The 20552-nt window shown below is 49.7% G+C and overlaps 1 protein-coding gene across 2 annotated transcripts in view; it reads right to left on the minus strand.

The window, feature by feature from the left end:
* Positions 1–19548, minus strand: part of LOC140716524 (interferon regulatory factor 2-binding protein 1-like) — a 377150-nt gene extending 357602 nt beyond the window's left edge. The window contains exon 1 of one of the 2 annotated variants that reach the window (XR_012096308.1): positions 13831–19548. Coding sequence is in view for 1 of the 2 variants with exons in the window: in XM_073029331.1 (XP_072885432.1) it covers positions 17273–18853 (1581 nt within the window). In the remaining variant the exon portion in view is untranslated. Of the gene's footprint in view, positions 1–13766 lie in introns of those variants that run through there. The other variant, XM_073029331.1, reaches the window with a different exon arrangement.
* Between the last annotated feature and the right edge of the window lie 1004 nt (positions 19549–20552).

The raw sequence follows: 20552 nt of genomic DNA on the forward strand, positions 1-20552 counted from the left end.
TGGAAGGAGTGGAGGCCCTGGACAAAGGGGACCCCAACTTAAGACGGGTCTCAGCAATGTAGAGGAGGCTACGTCAGGAGCATCGGACGCAGTAAGTTAGCTCAGTAATTAAGTACTTAACTAAACCACTGCATGAGAAAGTAATACCCACCTCCCTCTGCCAACACTGTGCTCACATGCGCCCCCTCCTGGACACAATGTAATTACGCCTCCCATTCACTGTATATGGACACATACGCTTACCCTCTCGAACCCGCTAACAGATTTGCCTCCAATGGCAACACTTTACATTCAATAGATAGTTTGTGCTGTACTCTACAATATTTAATTTAAGCACTTTACTTTGATTTCATTCTTACTTTCCTGAGATATTGTGTGTTATGTGGACTTGGGAGTTCTTGTGCAGGACTCCCTAAAGTTTAACTTACGGGTTGAGTCTGTGGTGACGAAGGCAAATGCAATGTTGGCATTCATTTCGAGAGGAATGGAGTATAGAAGCGAGGATGTAATGTTCAGGCTTTATAAAGCACTGGTGAGGCCTCACTTGGAGTATGGTGAGCAGATTTGGGCCCCTTATCTTAGAAAGGATGTGCTGACGTTGGAGAGAGTTCAAAGGAGGTTCACAAAAATGATTCAGGAATTGAATAGCTTGTCATAAGAGGACCGTGTGATGGCTCTGGGCCTGTATTCACTGGAATTTAGTAGAATGAGGGGTGACCTCATTGAAAACTATCGAAAGGCCTCGATAGAGTGGATGTGGAGAATATGTTTCCTATGGTGGGAGAGTCTAAGACCAGAGGACGCAGCCTCAGAATAGAGGGGCGTCCTTCAGAACGGAGATGAGGAGGAATTTCTTCAACCAGAGAGTGGTGAATCTGTGGAACTCTTTGCCACTGGCAGCAGTGGAGGCCAAGTCTTTATGCATATTTACGGAAGAGACTAATGAGGAAGAGATTGATTGGTCAGGACATGAAGGGATACGAGAAGGCAGGTGATTGGGGCTGAGAGGGAAAATGGATCAGCCATGATGAAATGGGGGAGCAGACTCGATGGGCCAAATGGCCTAATTCTGCTCCCTATCTCTTATGGTCTTCTGTGTCAGGGGACACGTTGTCTTGTTTGGCGGTATAAATGTTAAATGACAGTAAACTTGACTTGACCCACCACCCGCCGTGTAATAAAATATTTTCCCCACGCATCTCCTTTGAATTTACCCCCTCTCGCTCGGAATGCGCGTCTCCCAAGACTGCCGTTCATCTCAACAACTCCCGCGGGCGGAATTGGACGCGGGCTCCGAGAAGCCGCCCGTTTCCCCGGTTGGATCAGGAATGGCTGGAGGTCGGTGGTCAGATGAAAGCCCGGAGACGCCGAGCGGCAGCCGGGGGAAGAAGGCTTGGGGGACGGGCAGAGTTGGGGGGCATCATTCCGCTCGCCTGGGTTTGGAGTTCTCCACTGTGTCTCCCTTTGTGGACATCGCCGCCGGGTGGAGTCGGACCAACTCTGTGCTTTTCAGGTCCTGAGCCCCTTCGCATGAATGCCTCCTCTCCCTACCCCCCGAGGGGTGGGCGGAGGGAGAGGAGTGACAGCCACCGGAACCTTCTCTCTCCCTCCCTTGCAACCCCTCCGTGCAGGGCACCCCCAGCCCGAACAACGGCCAGAAACCCCCACCCCCCCACCCCCGCTGCAGAAGTTGGTGCAGTTTCCAGAGAGCCGGATGGGCTTTTGGAGACAAACCGTGAGGGAATAGGGGACTTTCCGCTGCTGCTAGGAATGCTGGGATAGGTGAGACTCCATTGTGTCCCCTGCTGTCGCCAGGTGGAACATGCAAAGACCGGCGTTGGGTTGAGAGGGCAAATCTGACCCGATGGCGCTTGAACTTAAAACGTGGAAGCATTTCTAAGTTCTGTACCCAGCCTCACCGCGTCCCTGCTGTGACAATTTGAGCATTTTATTTAAAGCTGCAGATACTGGAAACCAGAGACAAAAAAAAGAACAGAAAATATTGGATAAAAGCCTGAAGTGGTCAGGCAGCTTCTGTGGAAACAGAATCTGCAGGGAAAAGATCTAACATTGTGGAAAAATTAACATCTGTGGGAAAAATCCTGTGACTCTTCATCACAGGTAGAATGGGTAGTAAAGTAACTTTTTTGTTGGTACATTGGCCTACAGGAGTTGGGAGGTTATGTTGAGGTTGCATAAGACAGTAGTGAAGTCTAATTTGGAGAAGGGGGTGGTGGAGATGCCGCCCCGGGCAGGGTATCGTGAAGCCATGGGAGCAGGTGGTGGATGGTCGTATGAGCAGGTCACAAGTCCTGGTTATGCGACCACTGACGCCAGGCAGACAATCTCTGAAGAGTATTGATAATGGCTGGGGGTCACCCGTCTTGTAAAGACACTGCCCAGAAGAAGGCAATGGCAAACCACTTCTGTAGAAAAATTTGCCAAGAACAATTGTAGTCATGGAAAGACTGTGATCACCCACATCATTTGACATAACGATAAAATAAAATGCCTGTAAAACGATCTGTGCTGCAGTTGTGTGTGTCGCCTCAAGCAGTTCTTAACCACCACCCTTTGTGTGAAAAATCTTTCCCCTCAGTCCTTCCCTCTCAACTTCTCTGGTTTGGATTCCTCTACCCCAGCAAGAGGTTCCAGCTATCCAATCAGTCCCAATTCAATGTTTTGACCCAAAACGTTGACAGTTACTTTCTCTGCACAGACCTGCTGAGTTTCCTTGGCATAGTATTTGCGCTGCAGGTTCCAGCATCTGCTATCCCACTCTATGTACCCTATCTAAACCCCTCATAATTGCACGGAGGCCAGGAAGCCAGGAGACAGATGCAGGCCCACGATCGACTCACCAGGCTTGTCAGTTAAAATGCTGAGGAAGACTGAAATCTCTCTCTCCGTCTTGTTTTACTGCAGTTGGCACCCAGCTTAATGGTGCATTACCGCCACCTTCTGCTCCGGAGTATGCAATGGACTCACATTCTAAATCCCTTCACCCAATCACACACACACACACATACCCTAACCTACACTTTATCCTCCCATCTTTAGCCATCCTAGTACCCTATTCCTGTTTATCCATCATATCCTATTAAAAAAAAACCTGTACCCCTTAAGAGAGCTAAAAATACCTGTGCCCTCTCACCCCTGCCCAGCAACCCTTTTAATGTGAATTCCTGCACCTCCAATTCCCTTAGATTAATTCTCATCATCTCTCTCTGTATCCCATACTTCCTGCAACTCAGAACTACATGTTCCACTGACTCCTCTTCCTGCCATTCCTCACACAATCCTGTCTGGTGTTTCCCTATCATTTTTAAAGTTTTGTTTAGTGCACAGTGCCCCAGTCTTAACCTAGTCCACACAGTTTCCTCTCTTCTGTATCCTGCGTACCCTAGTACCTGCAACACTTTTTTGTGTTGAAATCACTGAGGGCAAGCGGGCGCTCAGTGCCATCGACCAACCTCTCACTCGCTGCTCCCAAAGGAAGGTCCTTATGTTCAAGTGACCTCTTTCTCTCTCTCTCCCTCGATGTTGTCAGCGGATGCTTTAATCAAAGCAGATTGTATACAGTTAAATGACAATAAACTTCCCTCCACCGCCTGTGAGGAGTTTGTAAGTTCTCCCCGTGACTGTGTGGGTTTCCTCCGGGTGCTCTGGTTTCCTCCCACAGTCAAAGACAAACTGGTTGGTAGGTTAATTGGTCATTGTAAATTGGCTTGGGATTAGGCCAGGATTAAATCGGGCGATGCAGGTCGGTGTGGCTGGAAGGGCGGGAAGGGCCTATTTCCACATTCTATCTCAATAAATCAATTTCACATGATGGACCCGACAAAGTTTAAAACTCTCTGTAGCTTTAAAATATTCCGGTCAAGATGGCGCCTGCGTACAACGCTCCTTTGGTCAACACCTTCTGGATAGATCACGGAACCATCTTTTTCACTTCTTTTGTGCTTTTTTTCCATTTGTTTCTTGTCTTGGATGTGATTCCGGAACCGCTGGAGCCTGTGTCTTGCTGTCCGGAGATCGTTTGGGTGTTCCAGCGCCCGGCCATCTCCAAGAGGGTTCCGGGAGGCAGAGACAGCGACAGCCGGCAGGCTGCAAGATAATGTTTGGCTCCATTTCGCCGATTAAAGCTCCCTTGTTCGCCAACTAAAGCAACACGGGAAATTGAAGCGAGAGCGGAGGGTGAGCTCTGGCTTTATGATCGCTCTGCTACACTGCCGCTATGGAGAGTGCTGCCCAGGTTTTTCCTGCGTTTTGAATGTGGACTTGGACTATAGAGTCTTTTTTACAGTATTGTAGTTTTTAAACTCTGTGTTTTCTCACCGAATCTTCTCAGTTTTCATTTCTGCCGGGAGGGAGATTTGTGGATCAATGTATCTGATCCATTTTGGTCGGATTTTTTTGTGTGGGAGGAGGGATTTGGGGCTGATGATCGCGTTGCCTTTCTTTTTTTCCTTAGTTTCATGGCTACCCGGAGAAATGAAGAATTTCAGACGTCTTTCTGCAGTGAGATGCTGAAGATGTTCTATAGGTCAGTTGTGGAGAGCGCCCTCTTCTTTGTGGTGGCGTGTTGGGGAGGAAGCATTAAGAAGAGGGACGCCTCACGTCTTAATAAGCTGGTAAGGAAGGCGGGCTCTGTCGTGGGCAAAGTACTCGAGAGTTTAACATCGGTAGCTGAGCGAAGGGCGCTGAGTAGGCTATGGTCAATTATGGAAAACTCTGAACATCCTCTACATAGCACCATCCAGAGACAGAGAAGCAGTTTCAGCGACAGGTTACTATCGATGCAATGCTCCTCAGACAGGATGAAGAGGTCAATACTCCCCAATGCCATTAGGCTTTACAATTCTACCGCCAGGACTTAACTTTTTAAAAGCTATTATTAATGCTTTTTGAGATAGTGATTTAGATGCATATCATATTTTTTACTGAGTTAAGTATTGTATGTAATTAGTTTTGCTACAAACCAGTGTATGGGACATTGGAAAAAAAGTTGAATTTCCCCATGGGGATGAATAAAGTATCTATCTATACTTTGATAATAAATCGACCTTTGGACTGGTTTGAATCGTGTGCAGTGGCCTAACACAATCAGAGGATCTCCTGCTGTTTCTTACATTGTTATTGGAGAATTAATGCCAAGAAGGACCGTCCCATCGCATCAGGTTATTGATTCTGACGAAGCTTCTGAAACTTTAACCTTGTCTTCGTTCCGTTCGTGTTACCTGAGCGTCTCCAACACGTTTTCCTGCCGGAGCTGATTTGTTCCTGTAACTCGCCTGACCTCTAGTGGCCGGACGCAGAACTGCGTGATCAATGCTGGATTGGCACCAGCTACCCATTGCCCCAACTCCCACCAAAGTTCAAACTAAATTTATTATCAAAGTACTTAAATGTCACCAAATACAACCGAGATTTGTTTTAGTTGTGGGCACACTCAATAAATCCAAGCAACACACACACACACAAAATGCTGGAGGAACTTAGCAGGCCAGGCAGCATCTGTGGAAAATTGTACGGTCGACATTTCAAGTCAAGACCCTTTGTCAGGACTGGAGAAAATAACAGATGAGGAGTAGATTTGAAAGGTGAGGGGAGGGGAGAGACAGGCACATGGTGATAGGTGAAACTAGGATGTAAGGAGCTAGGAATTTGATTGGTGAAAGAGAAAGAAGGCTGCGGAGGAAAGAAAAAGGGGGGAGGGGGACCAGAGGGAGGCGATGGGCGGGCAAGGAAATTAGGTCAGAGGGGAAAAGGGGATGGGGAATGGTGAAGGGGTAGGGGGAGGCATTACTGGAAGTTTGATAAATCGATGTTCATGCCATCAGGTTGGAGGCTACCCAGACAGAATATAAGGTGTTGTTCCTCCAACATCATGACGACAGTGGAGGAGCCATGGATGGACATATCGGAATGGGAATGGGAAGTGGAACTAAAATGGGTGGCCACTGGGAGATCCGGCTGGAGCATAGGTGCTCGGTGAAGCGGGTCCCCCAATCTACACCAGGTCTCACTGATATACAAGAGGCCCAATCTCCAACCCCCCCCCCCTTCCTCTTGGACAACCCTTTTGAGTTCTTCACCCTTGGTTGTCCTTCTTATTAACTGCCTCGACCTCTCCTCTCCCCTGACCTGCTCTAACCTCAATGGCGTGATGCAAGGTTTTGATCCAAAAGGTCAACAATACCCCACCCCCGCGGACGCTGCTCGATCCGGCGCGTTCTTCCAGCAGACTGCAAGTTGCTCCAGGTTCCCGCGTCTGTATCCCCCTTTGTGCCTCAAGTTAGTCCCGTCTGTTTGGCTGGAGAGAATGGCGTTCCAGACTTGAGCAAAGAGGTGGCTGGCTCATTAACTTAAAACCTTTTCTCCTCAGATCGGGCTCCCACCCAGTCAAATCCCTCTGATCCTTAAACATCTCAGTCAGAATACCCCTTAATGCTCACCACCCCCCCCCCCCCCCCCACACACACACACACAAAGCAATACTTTCTGATCTGCTGAGAACTTCACCCTTTAAACTCTGGTGTCCTTTGGACAAGTTTGCACAAGTAGACAGAAGCTGCGTTAAGCTGCTCGACTGCTCAGTCCTGCTCTGTTATGCCGAATAATAGTTCCACTTCTGTGTCAGCGCCCCGTCGCCCATTAATCCCCAATCTTTCAAACATTCGCTGCCCATTTTGGGTTACAAACAACGGTCTTCTAGAGACACCCACATAACATTGGGCCCCAAAGTATTAAATTTAAAAGTTTGTTCCTAAAATATGACAGAACAAGCTTCCTCTCTCTCTCATTCTCCCTTCATCTCCCCCTCCCTCTTTCTCTCTCTATCTCCCTCTATAAGTCTCCCTTTCTCTCCCCATCTCTCACCCCTTTCCATTTTTCTCTCTCCTTCTCCCCCTCTTCCTTCATCTCCCCCATTCTAATCTCCCTTTCTTTCTGTTCCTCTCCCCTCCCTCTTTCTCTGTCCCCTTCCACTTTGTCTCTCTCTTCCCCTCCCACTATCTCCAAATCTCTCTTGCCCTCTCCCTTATCCCTCTTCCCCTCTCTCCAAATCTCTCTTCCCCCTCCCTCTTTTTTCTCTGTCTTCCTCTCCCTCACACTTCCTCTTTGTCTCTCTCCTCCTGTACAAATCTCCCTTTCTTTCTCTCCCCCCTTCCCTTTCTCTGTCCCCTTCTCTCCTGTCCCTTCTTCACTGTCCCTCTCCCCTTCTTTCTTTCTCAAATCTCTCTCTTTAACTCCCCCTCTCCCACTTCTCTCTCTCTAGTAATTGCCCTTTCTAATCGGTGTTTTGTGGTCTTCGATACCATTCATTATAACACTGTTCAGAACTGAACTGCACAAGAACGTCTCCCAATGGAGTGAAGTTTACGTAGACCCTGGCTTACAGACAAAATCAACTTCACAATGTCAATGAAAACAGAACCCATTTGTTCAACGGGACGGCCTGTATCAATGTTCTCTTTATAATATCCCAAATGATCCGGCCTCCGTGTCCTTCTGGAGCCAGGAATTCAGGAGATTCACCAGCCTCTGAGTGAACAAGTGCCTGTCCATTACTGTACAACCACGTCCTCTCGTTTGAGAGTCTCCCGCTGGTGGATAAATCTCAGCATCTCGTAAGCGGAAGAGATTCCGCAGATTGCTGGAAATCTTGAGCAACACGCACACACGCAAGATGCTGGAGGAACTCGGCAAGTCGGGCAGCATCTACGGAGGGGAATAAACAGCTGACATTCAAACCTCAAAGCAACACCCAGAATTGATGAAAACCTGCACACAGGACTGACAAACAACCAACGTGCAAATAAAAAACAACAACATAATCAGAATAAGTAGATGTTCTGAGCAATGGGATCATGAAACAGCGCACCCTAACGCTTTCACCATCGTCTGGGGGATTTTAACTGGGCCAGTCTGAAAAAAAGCACTAAGCAATTACCATCAACAGATCACTTGGCATACCAGCGGAAACAACACACTGGATCATCGCTACACCACCATCAAGAATGCCACTATGATATTCCATACCCTCACTTCGGGAAGTTTGATCACCTGGCTGTACTTCTACTCCCCGAGTACAGGCAGAGACTGAAGACTGTAGCACCAATAGTGAGGACCAAGAAGGTTTGGACAAGAGAAGCACAGGAGCGTCTACAGGACTGCTCTGAATCAGTGGACTGGACTGTATTTAGGGATTCATCTTCGACCCTGGATGAGTTTGGCGACCCAGGTCTGTACCAGGAATCCAGGTATGATTTGTGGAGGGGAAAAGGAGGAGAGGCAGGTGGAGGAAAAGATGGACGAACAACATTAAAGAATGGACAGGGAGAACATTTGCGATGACCCAGGCCCTGGCACACAACCGCGACAGACGGAACAGACCGCTTGTCGTGACGGCGTCTGGACGACTCCACCAGGGGTTAAGGGCGCGAGGCGAGGCAAGGCAATTTCAAGGGCGAAGAGACAACTTCGAACAAGGTTGGAGGTGACATTGGATGTACAACAATTCTGGCAGGGTTCGCAAGAGATTACTTCCTCCAAAGCGAAACCCGATAGCATTAATGGCAGCGATGTTTCACTACAAGATGAACTCAATGCACGCTTTGAAAGGGAGAATATAACTACAGCTGTGAAGATCCCTGATGACCCTGTGATCTCTGCCTCAGAGACTGATGTTAGGGTGTCTTTAAAGAGAGTGAACCCTCACAAGGCAGAAGGCCCTGATGGAGTACCTGGTAAGGCTCTGAAAACTTTTGCCAACCAACTGGCAAGAGTTGGTTACACTTACAACCTCTCATTGCTACGGGCTGAAGTTCCCACTTGCTTCAAAATGACAACAATTATACCAGTGTTGAAGAAGAATAATGTGAACTGCCTTAATGACTATCACCCGGTAGCGCTCACATTGAATTGCCTTTATTATTTAAATCTTTCATATACAAGGAGTAAAAATCTTTACATTATGCCTCTGTCTAAATGTGCAATTATAGTAATTTATAATAAATATTACGTGCATCAGGACAGTGAATATAAAATAGAAATACAGTTGTGTCAGCATGAATTAATCAGTCTGATGGCCTGGTGGAAGAAGCTGTCCTGGAGCCTGTTGGTCCTGGCTTTTATGCTGTGGTACCGTTTCCGGATGGTAGCAGCTGGAACAGTTTGTGGTTGGGGTGACTCAGGTCCCCAATGATCCTTCAGGCCCTTTTTACACCTCAATGGCTCTTCACATGGCTTTAGACCACCTAGACAACACAAACACCTATGTCAGGATGCTGTTCATCGACTATAGTTCAGCATCTAATACCATCATTCCCACAATCCTAATTGAGAAGTTACAGAACTTGGACCTCTGTACCTCCCTCTGCAATTGGATCTTTGACTTCCAAACCGGAAGACCACAATCTGTGCGGATTGGTGATAACATTTCCTCCTCGCTGGCGATCAACACTGGTGCAACTCGGGTGTGTGCTTAGCCCACTGCTCTACTCTCTATATACACATGACTGTGTGGCTAGGCATAGCTCAAATACCATCTATAAATTTGCTGATGATACAACCACTGTTGGTAGAATCTCAGGTGGTGACGAGAGGGCGTACAGGAGTGAGATGTGCCAACTAGTGGAGTGGTGCTGCAGCAACAACCTGGCACTCAACGTCAGTAAGACGAAACATCTGATTGTGGACTTCAGGAAGGGGAAGACGAAGGAACACATATCACACCTCAGAGGGATCAGAAGTGGAGAGAGTGAGCAGTTTCAAGTTCCTGGGTGTCAAGATCTCTGAGGACCTAACTTGGTCCAAAACATATCGATGCAGTTACAAAGAAGGCAAGACAGTGACTATACTTCATTGGGAATTTGAAGAGATTGGTATGTCAACAAAAAACACTCAAAAACTTCTATAGATGTACCGTGATCATTCTGATGGGCTGCATCACTGTCTGGTATGGAGGGGCTACTGCACAGGACCGAAAGAAGCTGCAGAGGGTTGTAAATTTAGTCAGCTCCAATTTGGGTACTAGCCTACAAAGTAACCAGGACAGCTTCAAGGAGCGGTGTCTCAGAAAGGCAGCATCCATTATTAAGGACCTCCAGCACCCAGGGCATGCCCTCTTCTCACTGTTACCATCAGGTAGAAGGTACAGAAGCCTGAAGGCACACACTCAGCGATTCGGGAACAGCTTCTTCCCCTCTGCCATCCGATTCCTAAATGGACATTGAACCTGTGAACTACCTCACTTGTTTTAATATAGATTATTTCTGTCTTTGTAGATTTTAATCTATTCAATATACATACTCGGTAATTGATTGATTTATTATTATTTTTCTTCTTCCATATTATGCATTGCATTGTAGGTTCCACCTGAGATGGAGCAGACTAAATTTACAACCCTCTGTAGCTTCTTTTGGTCCTGTGCAGCAGTTCCCCACCCCCATACCAGACAGTGATGCAGCCTGTCAGAATGTTCTGCACAAGTCTTCAAGGAGCGATGCCCCAAAAAGGCAGCATCCATCATTAAGGACCCCCATCACCCAGGTCATGCCTTGTTCTCATTGCTACCATCGGGAAGGAGGTACAGGAGCCTGAAGACACACACTCAGCGATTCGGGAACAGCTTCTTCTCTGCCATCGGACTTCTGCATGGACATTCAACCCATGAAAACTCCCCACTACTTTTTTTTTTAAAAAACATTAACTATTTAATATATAAACTTACTGTAATTTACAGTTTTTATTATGTATTGCAATGTACTGCTGCCACAAAACAACAAATCTCACGACTCTTGCCACTGATATTAAACCCGACTCTGGGTGGAAGCAAACTGTTAACATTTTGGGTCGGGAAGATCAACTGCTTATCGCTCTCCATTGATGCTCCCCGCTGAGTTCCACCAGTATTTTGTGAAGAGACCAGATCTCAAATCCCTGCTCCCACAGCAATGAATGCTGGACTCGTAATCTCGGCTTTCCCAGTTGGTCTTCAAAGTGCTGCACTGTCAGTAAGGAGATGTCAGATCATCTCCCAAGGAAGTAGATCACACCATACAGTATTTTTAAGAGCTGACCAATTGCAGACTTGGGGGAAAAATGTTTTCATTTGGTTTGGGAGGGTGTTATCAAGAGTGCGATAAACTTGTGGTGAGGTCATTTACCAGTAGCAAGATCTTTATTTACATAGTGTCCTTAATGCATTAGAAGGTCCTGAGCTCATGTGGGGGAGACAAAATCACTAAAATCTGTTAAGCAGCTGCCCAGAGAGCACCCACCTCCGCCAAACCCCAGCGAATTGCCAGCTGACTGGCAAGGCCTTGAACCCCTGCAATGGTCCGCAGAACTGCCTCCCCCATAAACTGCTGGAAACCTGCTCCCTCCCCCAGGGGAATGCATTCCAGTCACTCACGGTCACTCACCAACCAATGTTATAGCACACTTGGGGCTTTTGAGACAGTGCTGCGGAAATGATGGTAGCTACTGGGCCGATGTCAGATTTATATTTCATCCGAGACTCTTCCCACTAACCTTAGTTAATATTTAATGCTACTCACCTCGTGGGGTGTCCAGGAAGGGGTAGCACCTCTGATGAAGGGTCTTGCTGTGTCCAGCACTTACCTTTGGTCCCCACCGGACACTCAGCTCTCCCCCGTGGCTGCTTGCACACGACCGGTGGCCACACTCCAGTACACTGCTCGGAAAGGCGGGCTAGACCGGGTGAGGGGTGGCCAGCGGGCCTCGAACTCTGAGATGAAGATGTGCTTATCCTAGCGTGCAAAATCAGTCTACAGTGAGATCCGACAGGAATGCGTTTCTGCAACGTTCCGTGGGCATGACGAGGACGGATGTTACGGTCACCCACGGCAACCGGGGAAGACTCCAGTTTGAGACGCTTGTTCCTACCACTGGATTTGGACTGCGGAGAGCGGAACTGCACCAGCACAACAGGTTTCCCGGTTTAAAGACCCTCCCACACAGGTTTCCCATCATCGTCGGACGTGATGGACAACCACCAGTGACCCTTGGTGCTGGGGAGGGTCAGGGAGTGATGGACATGCCAGAGAGATTGGGATTAAGGAGTGTGGTCTGAGGTGAATCTGCTCCTATTGTCACAGACAATTCCTTGAGGGGGGGGGGTCCCAATTACCATTTACAAATGTCACCAGACCTCAACTTTCAAGGTCTAAAATGCCCATTTACCACCCTCTTGCCCATTGTTTGTTCTAGCCAATCACCTGCAAGAACAGAGCCAGGTGCAACGAGTCACCAGTGCGCCGTCAGATTTTAAGACCTAGGAGCAGAAGTTAACCATTTGGCCCATTCTATCATGGCTGAGCCTTCCCTCTCAACCCCATTCTCCTGCCTTCTCCCCACAACATTTAACGTCCTGACTAATCGACGATCTAATTAACGTGAAAAATTCTGCAGATGCTGGAAATCTAAAGCAACACACACACACACACAAAATGCAGGACAAAGTCAGGTCAGGCAGCATCCATGGAAATGAATAAACAGTCGACGTTTCAGCCCAAGACTGGAAAGGGGGAAGACACCAGAATGAGAAGACTGAGGAAGGGGAAGGAGGATAGCTAGAAGGTGATAGGTGAAGCTAAGTGTGTGGGAAATGTAAAGGGCTGGAGGAGAGTGGACCATAGGAGAAAGGGAAGGAGGGGACCCAGGATGAACATGATAGGCAGGCAAGAAGAGGTAAGGGGCCAGAGTAGGGAATGGAAGAGGGGAGGGACAAGGAAAAAAATGAAATCACCATAATGACAAATCAACATTCACGCCATTAGGTTGGCGGCTACCTGGATGGAATGAGGTGTTGCTCCACCAGCCTCATTGTGACAGAAGAGGCAACCTTGGACCAATGTCGGCACAGGAATGATTGGTGACTGGGGAAGTCTGTTTCTCGTGGATGAAGCAGAGGTGTCCCCCAGTATGAAAACAGCCATCTCATAAAGGCAGATTTATTTTTCCCTCTCAACCCCACTTCCCCTGAAGAAACTGACGCCCTTACTAGTTAAGGACCTAATCTTATAAGGGTTGACATGAGGAAATCTGCAGATGCTGGAGGTAGAACACAGCAGGCCCAGGCAGCATCTATAGGGAGAAGCGCTGTCGACGTTTCGGGCCAAGACCCTTCGTCAGGACTAACCGAAAGGAAAGTTAGTAAGAGCCCCACCCCCCACTACTTTCAAATCTCTTACTAACTTTCCTTTCGGTTAGGTCCTGACGAAGGGTCTCGGCCCGAAACGGTCGACAGTGCTTCTCCCTATAGATAATGCTTGGCCTGCTGTGTTCTACCAGCATTTTGTGTGTGTTGTTGTTCTTATAAGGGGCTACTTACTTTCCCTCTCAACCCTAATCTCCTGCCTTCTCCCCGTAACATTTGACAACCTTACTAATCAAGAACCTAGTAACCTCCGCTTTAAATATACCCAATGACCGAGCCTCTGCAGCCGTCAGGGGCAACGAGTTGCACAGATTCACCATGAATGATTGTATGCCCATTGCAAGCTGGGGTTCAAACCAGTGCGGAGAAACCCCACGGGATTTCCAATCGCAATGCCTGCAGATGGACCATCAGGGTTCCCAATGATCCAAACAAAAAGAGGGAATTTTAGTTTGTGGCGCTCTCAGTTAGTCCCAGCTTTCCTGAAGCCAAGACTCTCAGTTAATAAACTGACCCACTCATCTCTCCCAAACAGCTACAAAACAAAACTTCCAATTAACAGTCACAGAACAAGCTGAGCCCCAGTAAAAAGGTTTTATTTTGTAGATGTTCATCTTTAAATATATATATACACAGTGGCCTACAAAGCTCGGGCACCTTTGGTCAAATTTTCTGTTACTGAGAATAGTTAAACAAGTAAAAGAGGACCTGATTTCCAAAAGGCATAAAGTTAAAGATGACACATTTCTTAAGTATTTTATGCAAGATTACTTTATTATTTCCATCTTTTACAGGTTTCAAAATAACAAAAAGGAAAAGGGCCCGAAGCAAAAGTTTGGGCACCCTGCATGTCAGTACTTAGTAACACCCCCTTTGGCAAGTATCACAGCCTGTAAATGCTTTCTATAGCCAGCTAAGAGTCTTTCAATTCTTGTTTGGGGGATTTTTGCCCATTCTTCCTTGCAAAAGGCTTCTAGTTCTGTGAGATTCTTGGGCCATCTGGCATGCACTGCTCTTTTGAGGTCTATCCACAGATTTTCAATGTTTAGGTCAGGGGACTGTGAGGCCCATGGCAAAACCTTCAGCTTGCGCCTCTTGAGGTAGTCCATTGTGATTTTGAGGTGTGTTTAGGATCATTATCCTGTTGTAGAAGCCATCCTCTTTTCACCTGCAGCTTTTTTTAAAACAGTGTGATGCTTTGCTTCCAGAACTTGCTGGTAATTAATTGAATTCATTCTTCCCTCTACCAGTGAAATGTTCCCCGTGCCACTGGCTGCAACACAAGTCCAAAACATGATCGATCCACCCCCATGCTTAACAGTTGGAGAGGTGTTTCTTTTTCATGAAATTCTGCACCCTTTTTTTCCAAATGTACCTTTGCTCATTGCAGCCAAAAAGTTCTGTTTTAACTTCATCAGTCCACAGGGCTTGTTTCCAAAATGCATCAAGCTTGTTTAGATGTTCCTTTGCAAACTTCTGACGCTGAATTTTGTGGTGAGGATGCAGGAAAGGTTTTCTTCTGATGACTCTTCCATGAAGGTCGTATTTGTGCAGGTGTCGCTGCACAGTAGAACAGTGCACCACCACTCAGAGTCTGCTAAATCTTCCTGAAGGTCTAATGCAGTCAAACGGGCTAGCAATCCTACGAGCAGTGCTCTCAGAAAGTTTTCCTGGTCTTCCAGACCGCAACTTGACTTCCACCGTTCCTGTTAACTGCCATTTCTTAATTACATTACGAACTGAGGAAACGGCTACCTGAAAACACGTTGCTGTCTTCTTAATAGTCTTCTCCTGCTTTGTGGGCATTATTTATTTTAATTTCAGAGTGCTAGGCAGCTGCTTAGAGGAGCCCATGGCTGCTGATTGTTGGGACAAGGTTTGAGGTGTCAGGGTATTTCTAAAACTTTGAAATTTGCCATCACCTGGCCTTTCCTAACGATGACTGTGAACAAGCCATAGCCCTAACAAGCTAATTAAGGTCTGAGACCTTGGTAAAAGTTATCTGAGCTCAAATCTCTTAGGTGCCCAAACTTTTGCATGATGCTCCTTTCCTTTTATTCCCCACTCTAAAATTGTACAAAACAAAAACAATACATCAATTCTTCCTTAAAATGAAGAAATGTTTCATCTTTAACTTTATGACTTTTGGAAATCAGTTCATCTTCTACTCAACTCAACTATTCACAGTAACAGGAACTTTGACCAGGGGTGCCCAAATTTTTGCATGCCACTGCATAAAAAATTAAATCATGATTATCACAAGCTAACATAATTACAGATTATTACAACATGGGGTGTGGAAGAAGCAGGCAGTACAATCACAGGAATTAAGAGAAAACACACTGGTTAATCAGACCACCATGAAATCCTTACAGTGACACTATTGAAACTTGCCCAGACCAGAAATTTACTTGCAAGGGGGCAGTAGTTTTTAAATTAAAGTTTTCAAACAGTAGCATTTTTGATACACGTAACAGGAGATGATGAAACAGCAAACCACGCTGTCTGCCATGATAAATCACATTTTGATTACAATCCCCAATCCCACTCAAACAACCGTGAATTACACCGAACTCCTGCGGCAGCCCAGAACTGTCTTGTTTCAGTTTCACTGGTAGCTCTGCCAGACTTGCATGGCAACAGACTTTGCCCTAACTCAAAAATAAAAAGATTGAAGTCCCACTGCGGGACAGATTCGGGGGGGGTGTTGGCTGGTCAAGATGTAACAGAATTTTTGGGAGGACTACCAGAGTTCTGCCCACCGACTGGAGGCTGATAGGTTACGACTCTTCAGGCTGATTTGCTCGCGACTGATGCAAAACAGAGGAACAAGACGGTTCCCGAGCGCCTCACTATGACAATCGTGACACCACCAGTCAATAAACCAGGGTAAAGCTCGAAACAAGCTGGGGCCACACTTCACCCTCCCCTCATGGGTCTGGAGTCCATGTTATACTTTGTCTTTGAAGCAGCGAATGTGTTTTGGGAAAACAATAAAACTCTGAAGGGTTACACATTCCATGTTTGACGCTACTCTGCAAGGTTTAACTTTTTGTACTAATTAAAAGACAAATCCCTGCCTGATATTTGGGCACAAGACCATTCTCCCTGGAGACTGGCCGAGTATTTGACCTGCTGGCAACACTGAAACAAAGACGCCACTCTCAGCTTGTCGGGCAGCTGCTGATCGAGCCTGGGGAGGCAGCTAACCCTTCACCGTTCACAGGCTACCCAGACAGCCCCTTCAGCAACCTCCCCCCTCCCCAGGGTTCCAAGCTCCTCTGGAAATCCCCCCATTCCTCAATAAGGGTTCTCGCGATACACATTTATGATAAAATCTCTCACTATCCATGAGTTACAACAAAACAATTCAACACAAACTGGACTTGGTTGAGATCTTGCCGGCTATACAGCTGCAGTTGAAGCCCCGACAACAAGGGCTAATTCAGGAACACAAGTCGCACCCACTATCCCTTTCCAGACTCATCTGTACAGCTCTGACAGTCCGCTTCAGAACACCATGCATCTGCTCCGGCAGAGAGTCGCAGCCAGCAATGAATTTGACCATCAGCAGGCTGGCTGAGCTCTGCAAACTGAGCCGGGGGCACTCGGATCAACGAAACGATGCTCAAACCTTCACCGTCGACAAAGGCGAGGGCGGATGGCACGAGGGAACGGTGGGTGAAGTCAGGTCAACCAAACTGCTCGGGTACTCTTTCTCACACTACCAGAGCAATGTTTCACAACATATAAACACGCACACACAATTGCATGTCCAACAAGAGTCCGATGAACCAACTTGAATAACCAGATGGTAGTCCTTGTGCTGGGTGCCCAGCGGATACAAGCCCAGGCTCCTCGGAGGATCCACGTTACCAATTGAAGTAGTTTCATTCTGTAGTCAGTTGGCAGACACCCTTCCAGGTCGCCTCAGACTGTGGAATTTGGCAAATACACCCAACACAGTCAATTTTTTTTTTCTAGGACTCTGCCCAAACAGGTGAATTAATTTTGGTTAGGAAGGCATCCCAGGCCCTCGGGAAGAGTGCTTCAGTTTACACAGATTGACCCAAGCGGTGCAACAGTTCAGGGGTCCCGTTCCTTCTTCACCTTAATGTCACCGGCCAGGATGGTGGCGATCTCGCCCTGCATGAACGCCCAGGGCACGCTGGAGCCGACCAGCGGGCACTTCTCGCCACTGGGGCAGTACACCTCACCGCCCGCCCCCTGGGCCTTGATGCTCTCCCGCGAGCAGGGGAAGCAGAACTTGTGGGCAGGCACCGAGGGGCACTGGACAAAGTGGGTGTCCTCCAGCCGCTGGTGACAGATGGTGCAGCACAGGGGCCCGTTGGAGGAGTCGGGGGCCCCCTGCACCTCGCTGGCATGGCCGGAGTCCGGGACCCCAGGCTCGCCGTTGCGGGGGGTCAGCCGTCGCTGGCCGCTGTGTCCGGGGGCCGTGGTGGAATGTACGGGCTGGCCGGTTTCCTTGGGGTCAGCGGCGCTGCTGCTGACCAAGGCCACGGGTGAGTGGCCCACTTGAGCCCCTCCCTCACCGCCAGCCGCCCACGGCTGCCCGTCGCCTGCCTTGCCTGCTGCCTCTGGCTCACCATCTGGCGAAGCCTTGCGGCGGCGAGTCCCGGGCCGGGCCTGGCCCCCCGGCAGGCTGAGGCCGCCCGAGTGGGCTTCGGGCAGAAGGTCAGCTGGCAGGGCCTCCTTGAAGAGGCGGGTGCCCTCGGTCAGCAGCTGGGAGAGGGGCCGCCAGTCACCCGAGCCCCCGGACCTCCTCTGGTACTCCAGGCAGTCGAGGCCCGGGCTGCCCGGCCTCTCCTTGCTGCTGTCGCTCAGCATCCGGCGGCAGGCCTCGGTCGCCCCGCAGTGCACGGAGCCCGAGCCGCTCGGGTACTCGATCAGGAGGCGCAGCTCCAGCACCCGGTCCTGGGGCCTCTCGGCCGCGTCGAAGGCCAGCACCCGGGCGGTGAGGGAAGGGTCGGCCCGTAGGCGGAGGGCGAAGGGGGCACACTCGGACAGGCCGAGTAGTGAGTCCCGCACGGCGGCTGGCCGCCCGGCCCACTCCTCGGCGCGGTGGCGGAGGGCGCGGCCCAGCTCGGCCAAGGCCTCCCCTCCGGGGGTCGAGGAGGAGGCGGCCCCGCCGGGTTTCTCCCGCAGGGCCCGCTCCAGCTCGGGCCGGCGGCCCAACTCCAGGCCGAGGGCGGGCGCGGGCCCGGGGCTCAGGCCCAGGAGGGCGGCGGCGGGGCCGAGCAGCGGGCGGCGAGCGGCCGGGAGCTCGGGACCGGGGGGTGGGTAGTCGGGAAGCAGGAGGCGGTGAGGGTGAGGGTGCGGGTGCGGGGCGGGAGGCCGGGGCGCGGGCGAGCGAGGCGGCGGGGCCTGGGCCGGGGGTACGGCGGCGGCGGCGGGGGCCGGCAGCCCATGTGCCCGCTTGAGGTGGCGCGCCTGCTCGATGACGCGCTCGATGCGGTCGGCGCCCTCGTAGTTGACGCAGCCGCGGCACACGGCCTGCGAGAAGTCCCAGATCATGGCCCACGGCATCCGCGGCAGGTCGCACAGGTAGCACGAGTGGCGGCGGCTGGCCGAGGCCGAGGCGGCCGCTGCAGCTGCGGCCGCGGCAGCGGCGGCGGCGCTGGTCGGAGGCGGCGGGGCCGAACCCATGGCCCCCGGGGCGAACGAGCGAACGCGGCGTCCGACACAATGGAGAAGGGAAAAGACTAGGCCCCGAGGCACTGCGCCTGTGCTAAATGTTCGGTCCTCCAGCAGCACGGTGCCTGAGCGGATCGGTCCTCCAGCGGCACTACGCCTGCGCTAAATATTGGGTTCTCCAGCGGCACTGCGCCTGCGTGAGATTGTTGGTCCTCCAGCAGCACTACGCCTGCGCGAAATGTCCGGTCCTCCACCCGAGCTAACCGGTCCTCCAGCGGCACTACGCCTGCGCAAAATCTTCGGCCCTTCAGGAGTACGGTGCCTGGGCTGATCGGTGCAGTGTCCCATGGAGGGTCTTGGCCCAAAACATCGACTATGTATTTCGCTCTATCGATTCTGCCCGACCTGTTGAATTCCTCCAACACTGATAAGTACTTCCAGCAGTATTGCGCCTGCGCCAATAGCTCAACTCCCTCCTCCAGAATGCGCCTGCGCTAACTATCATCAGCTCCCACTGCATTCTTCCGCGCTGATATTACGTCACCACACGCCTCACTGCTTTGTGGGATTTGTAGTTCTATCTCTTGCCTTCCTGAATTCAAGTTAGAAATTTAATTATATTAAGCATTAAAAATCGTAGGAACGGTAAAATTCTATTGGTGGGTGACACAGTTGCGTGACACTTAACAGTGCCAGCGATCAGGGTTCAATACCTGCTGCTTTCTGCAAGGAGTGTGTATGTTCTCCCTGTGACCGCGTGGGTTTCCTCGGGGTGCTCCCACAGTCCAGGGACATGCGGGTTAGTCAGTGAGTAGTGGGCACGGGAAGTGATGTCAGCTCTCCACCATACACTTGTTACAGATTCCCAATCAGTATAGCCACTGGCACGGCCTTCTGCATAATTGCGTCCATGTGCTGAGCCCAGGAGAGGTGTCCCGAGATGATTCTGTCAGCTCCCAGCCTCTGTTGTTATTCCGACTCTCCTTTCCACTATCTGCCTATCATCCCCCCTCACCATCACCCCTTCCCCTCCTCTCCCCTCCCCTCTATACACATTTCTCCCCTTTATCTCTCCATTGACACCAGGGGTTCACGACCTTTTTTTACGCTATGGACCTGTTCCATTGAGCCAGGGGTCTGTGGACCCAGATTGGGAACCCCTGTTCTAAATGAAGGGTACTCAATCCGAAATGTCCACACACTCTCTCCCTAACAGATGCTGCCTGACCTGCTGAGTTAGACATAAGACATAGGAGCAGAGTTAAGGCTGATTTATTATCCCTCTCAACCCCAATCTCCTGCCTTCTCCCCGTAACTATTGATGCCTTCACTAAGAACCCATCAACCTCCTCTTTAAGTATACTCAATGACCCGGCCTCCACAGCCGTCTGTGGCAACGAATTCCACAAATTCACCACCCTACTGGCTAAAGAAATTTCTCCTCATCTCTGTTCTAAAGGGTTTCCCTCTATTCTGAGGCTGTTCCCTCTGGCCCTAGGCTCGCCCACTAATGGAAACTTCCTCAGACATCCCACCCTGCAAAATCTCATTTCAGGGGGGGTAGCGCCATCAATTTGCGGGAGACACCCGGGAGAGGTGGGATGTCTGCAATAGAGTAGCTCCTTAGCAGCTAGCCAGCTAGATTAAACGAATGACACCTGTTAAACTCTCCTCAACATGTCTTTTACAGTCATTTAACCCACCATGGGCA

Source organism: Hemitrygon akajei, chromosome 25 (genome assembly GCF_048418815.1).
Source record: "Hemitrygon akajei chromosome 25, sHemAka1.3, whole genome shotgun sequence".
Lineage (NCBI taxonomy): Eukaryota > Metazoa > Chordata > Chondrichthyes > Myliobatiformes > Dasyatidae > Hemitrygon > Hemitrygon akajei.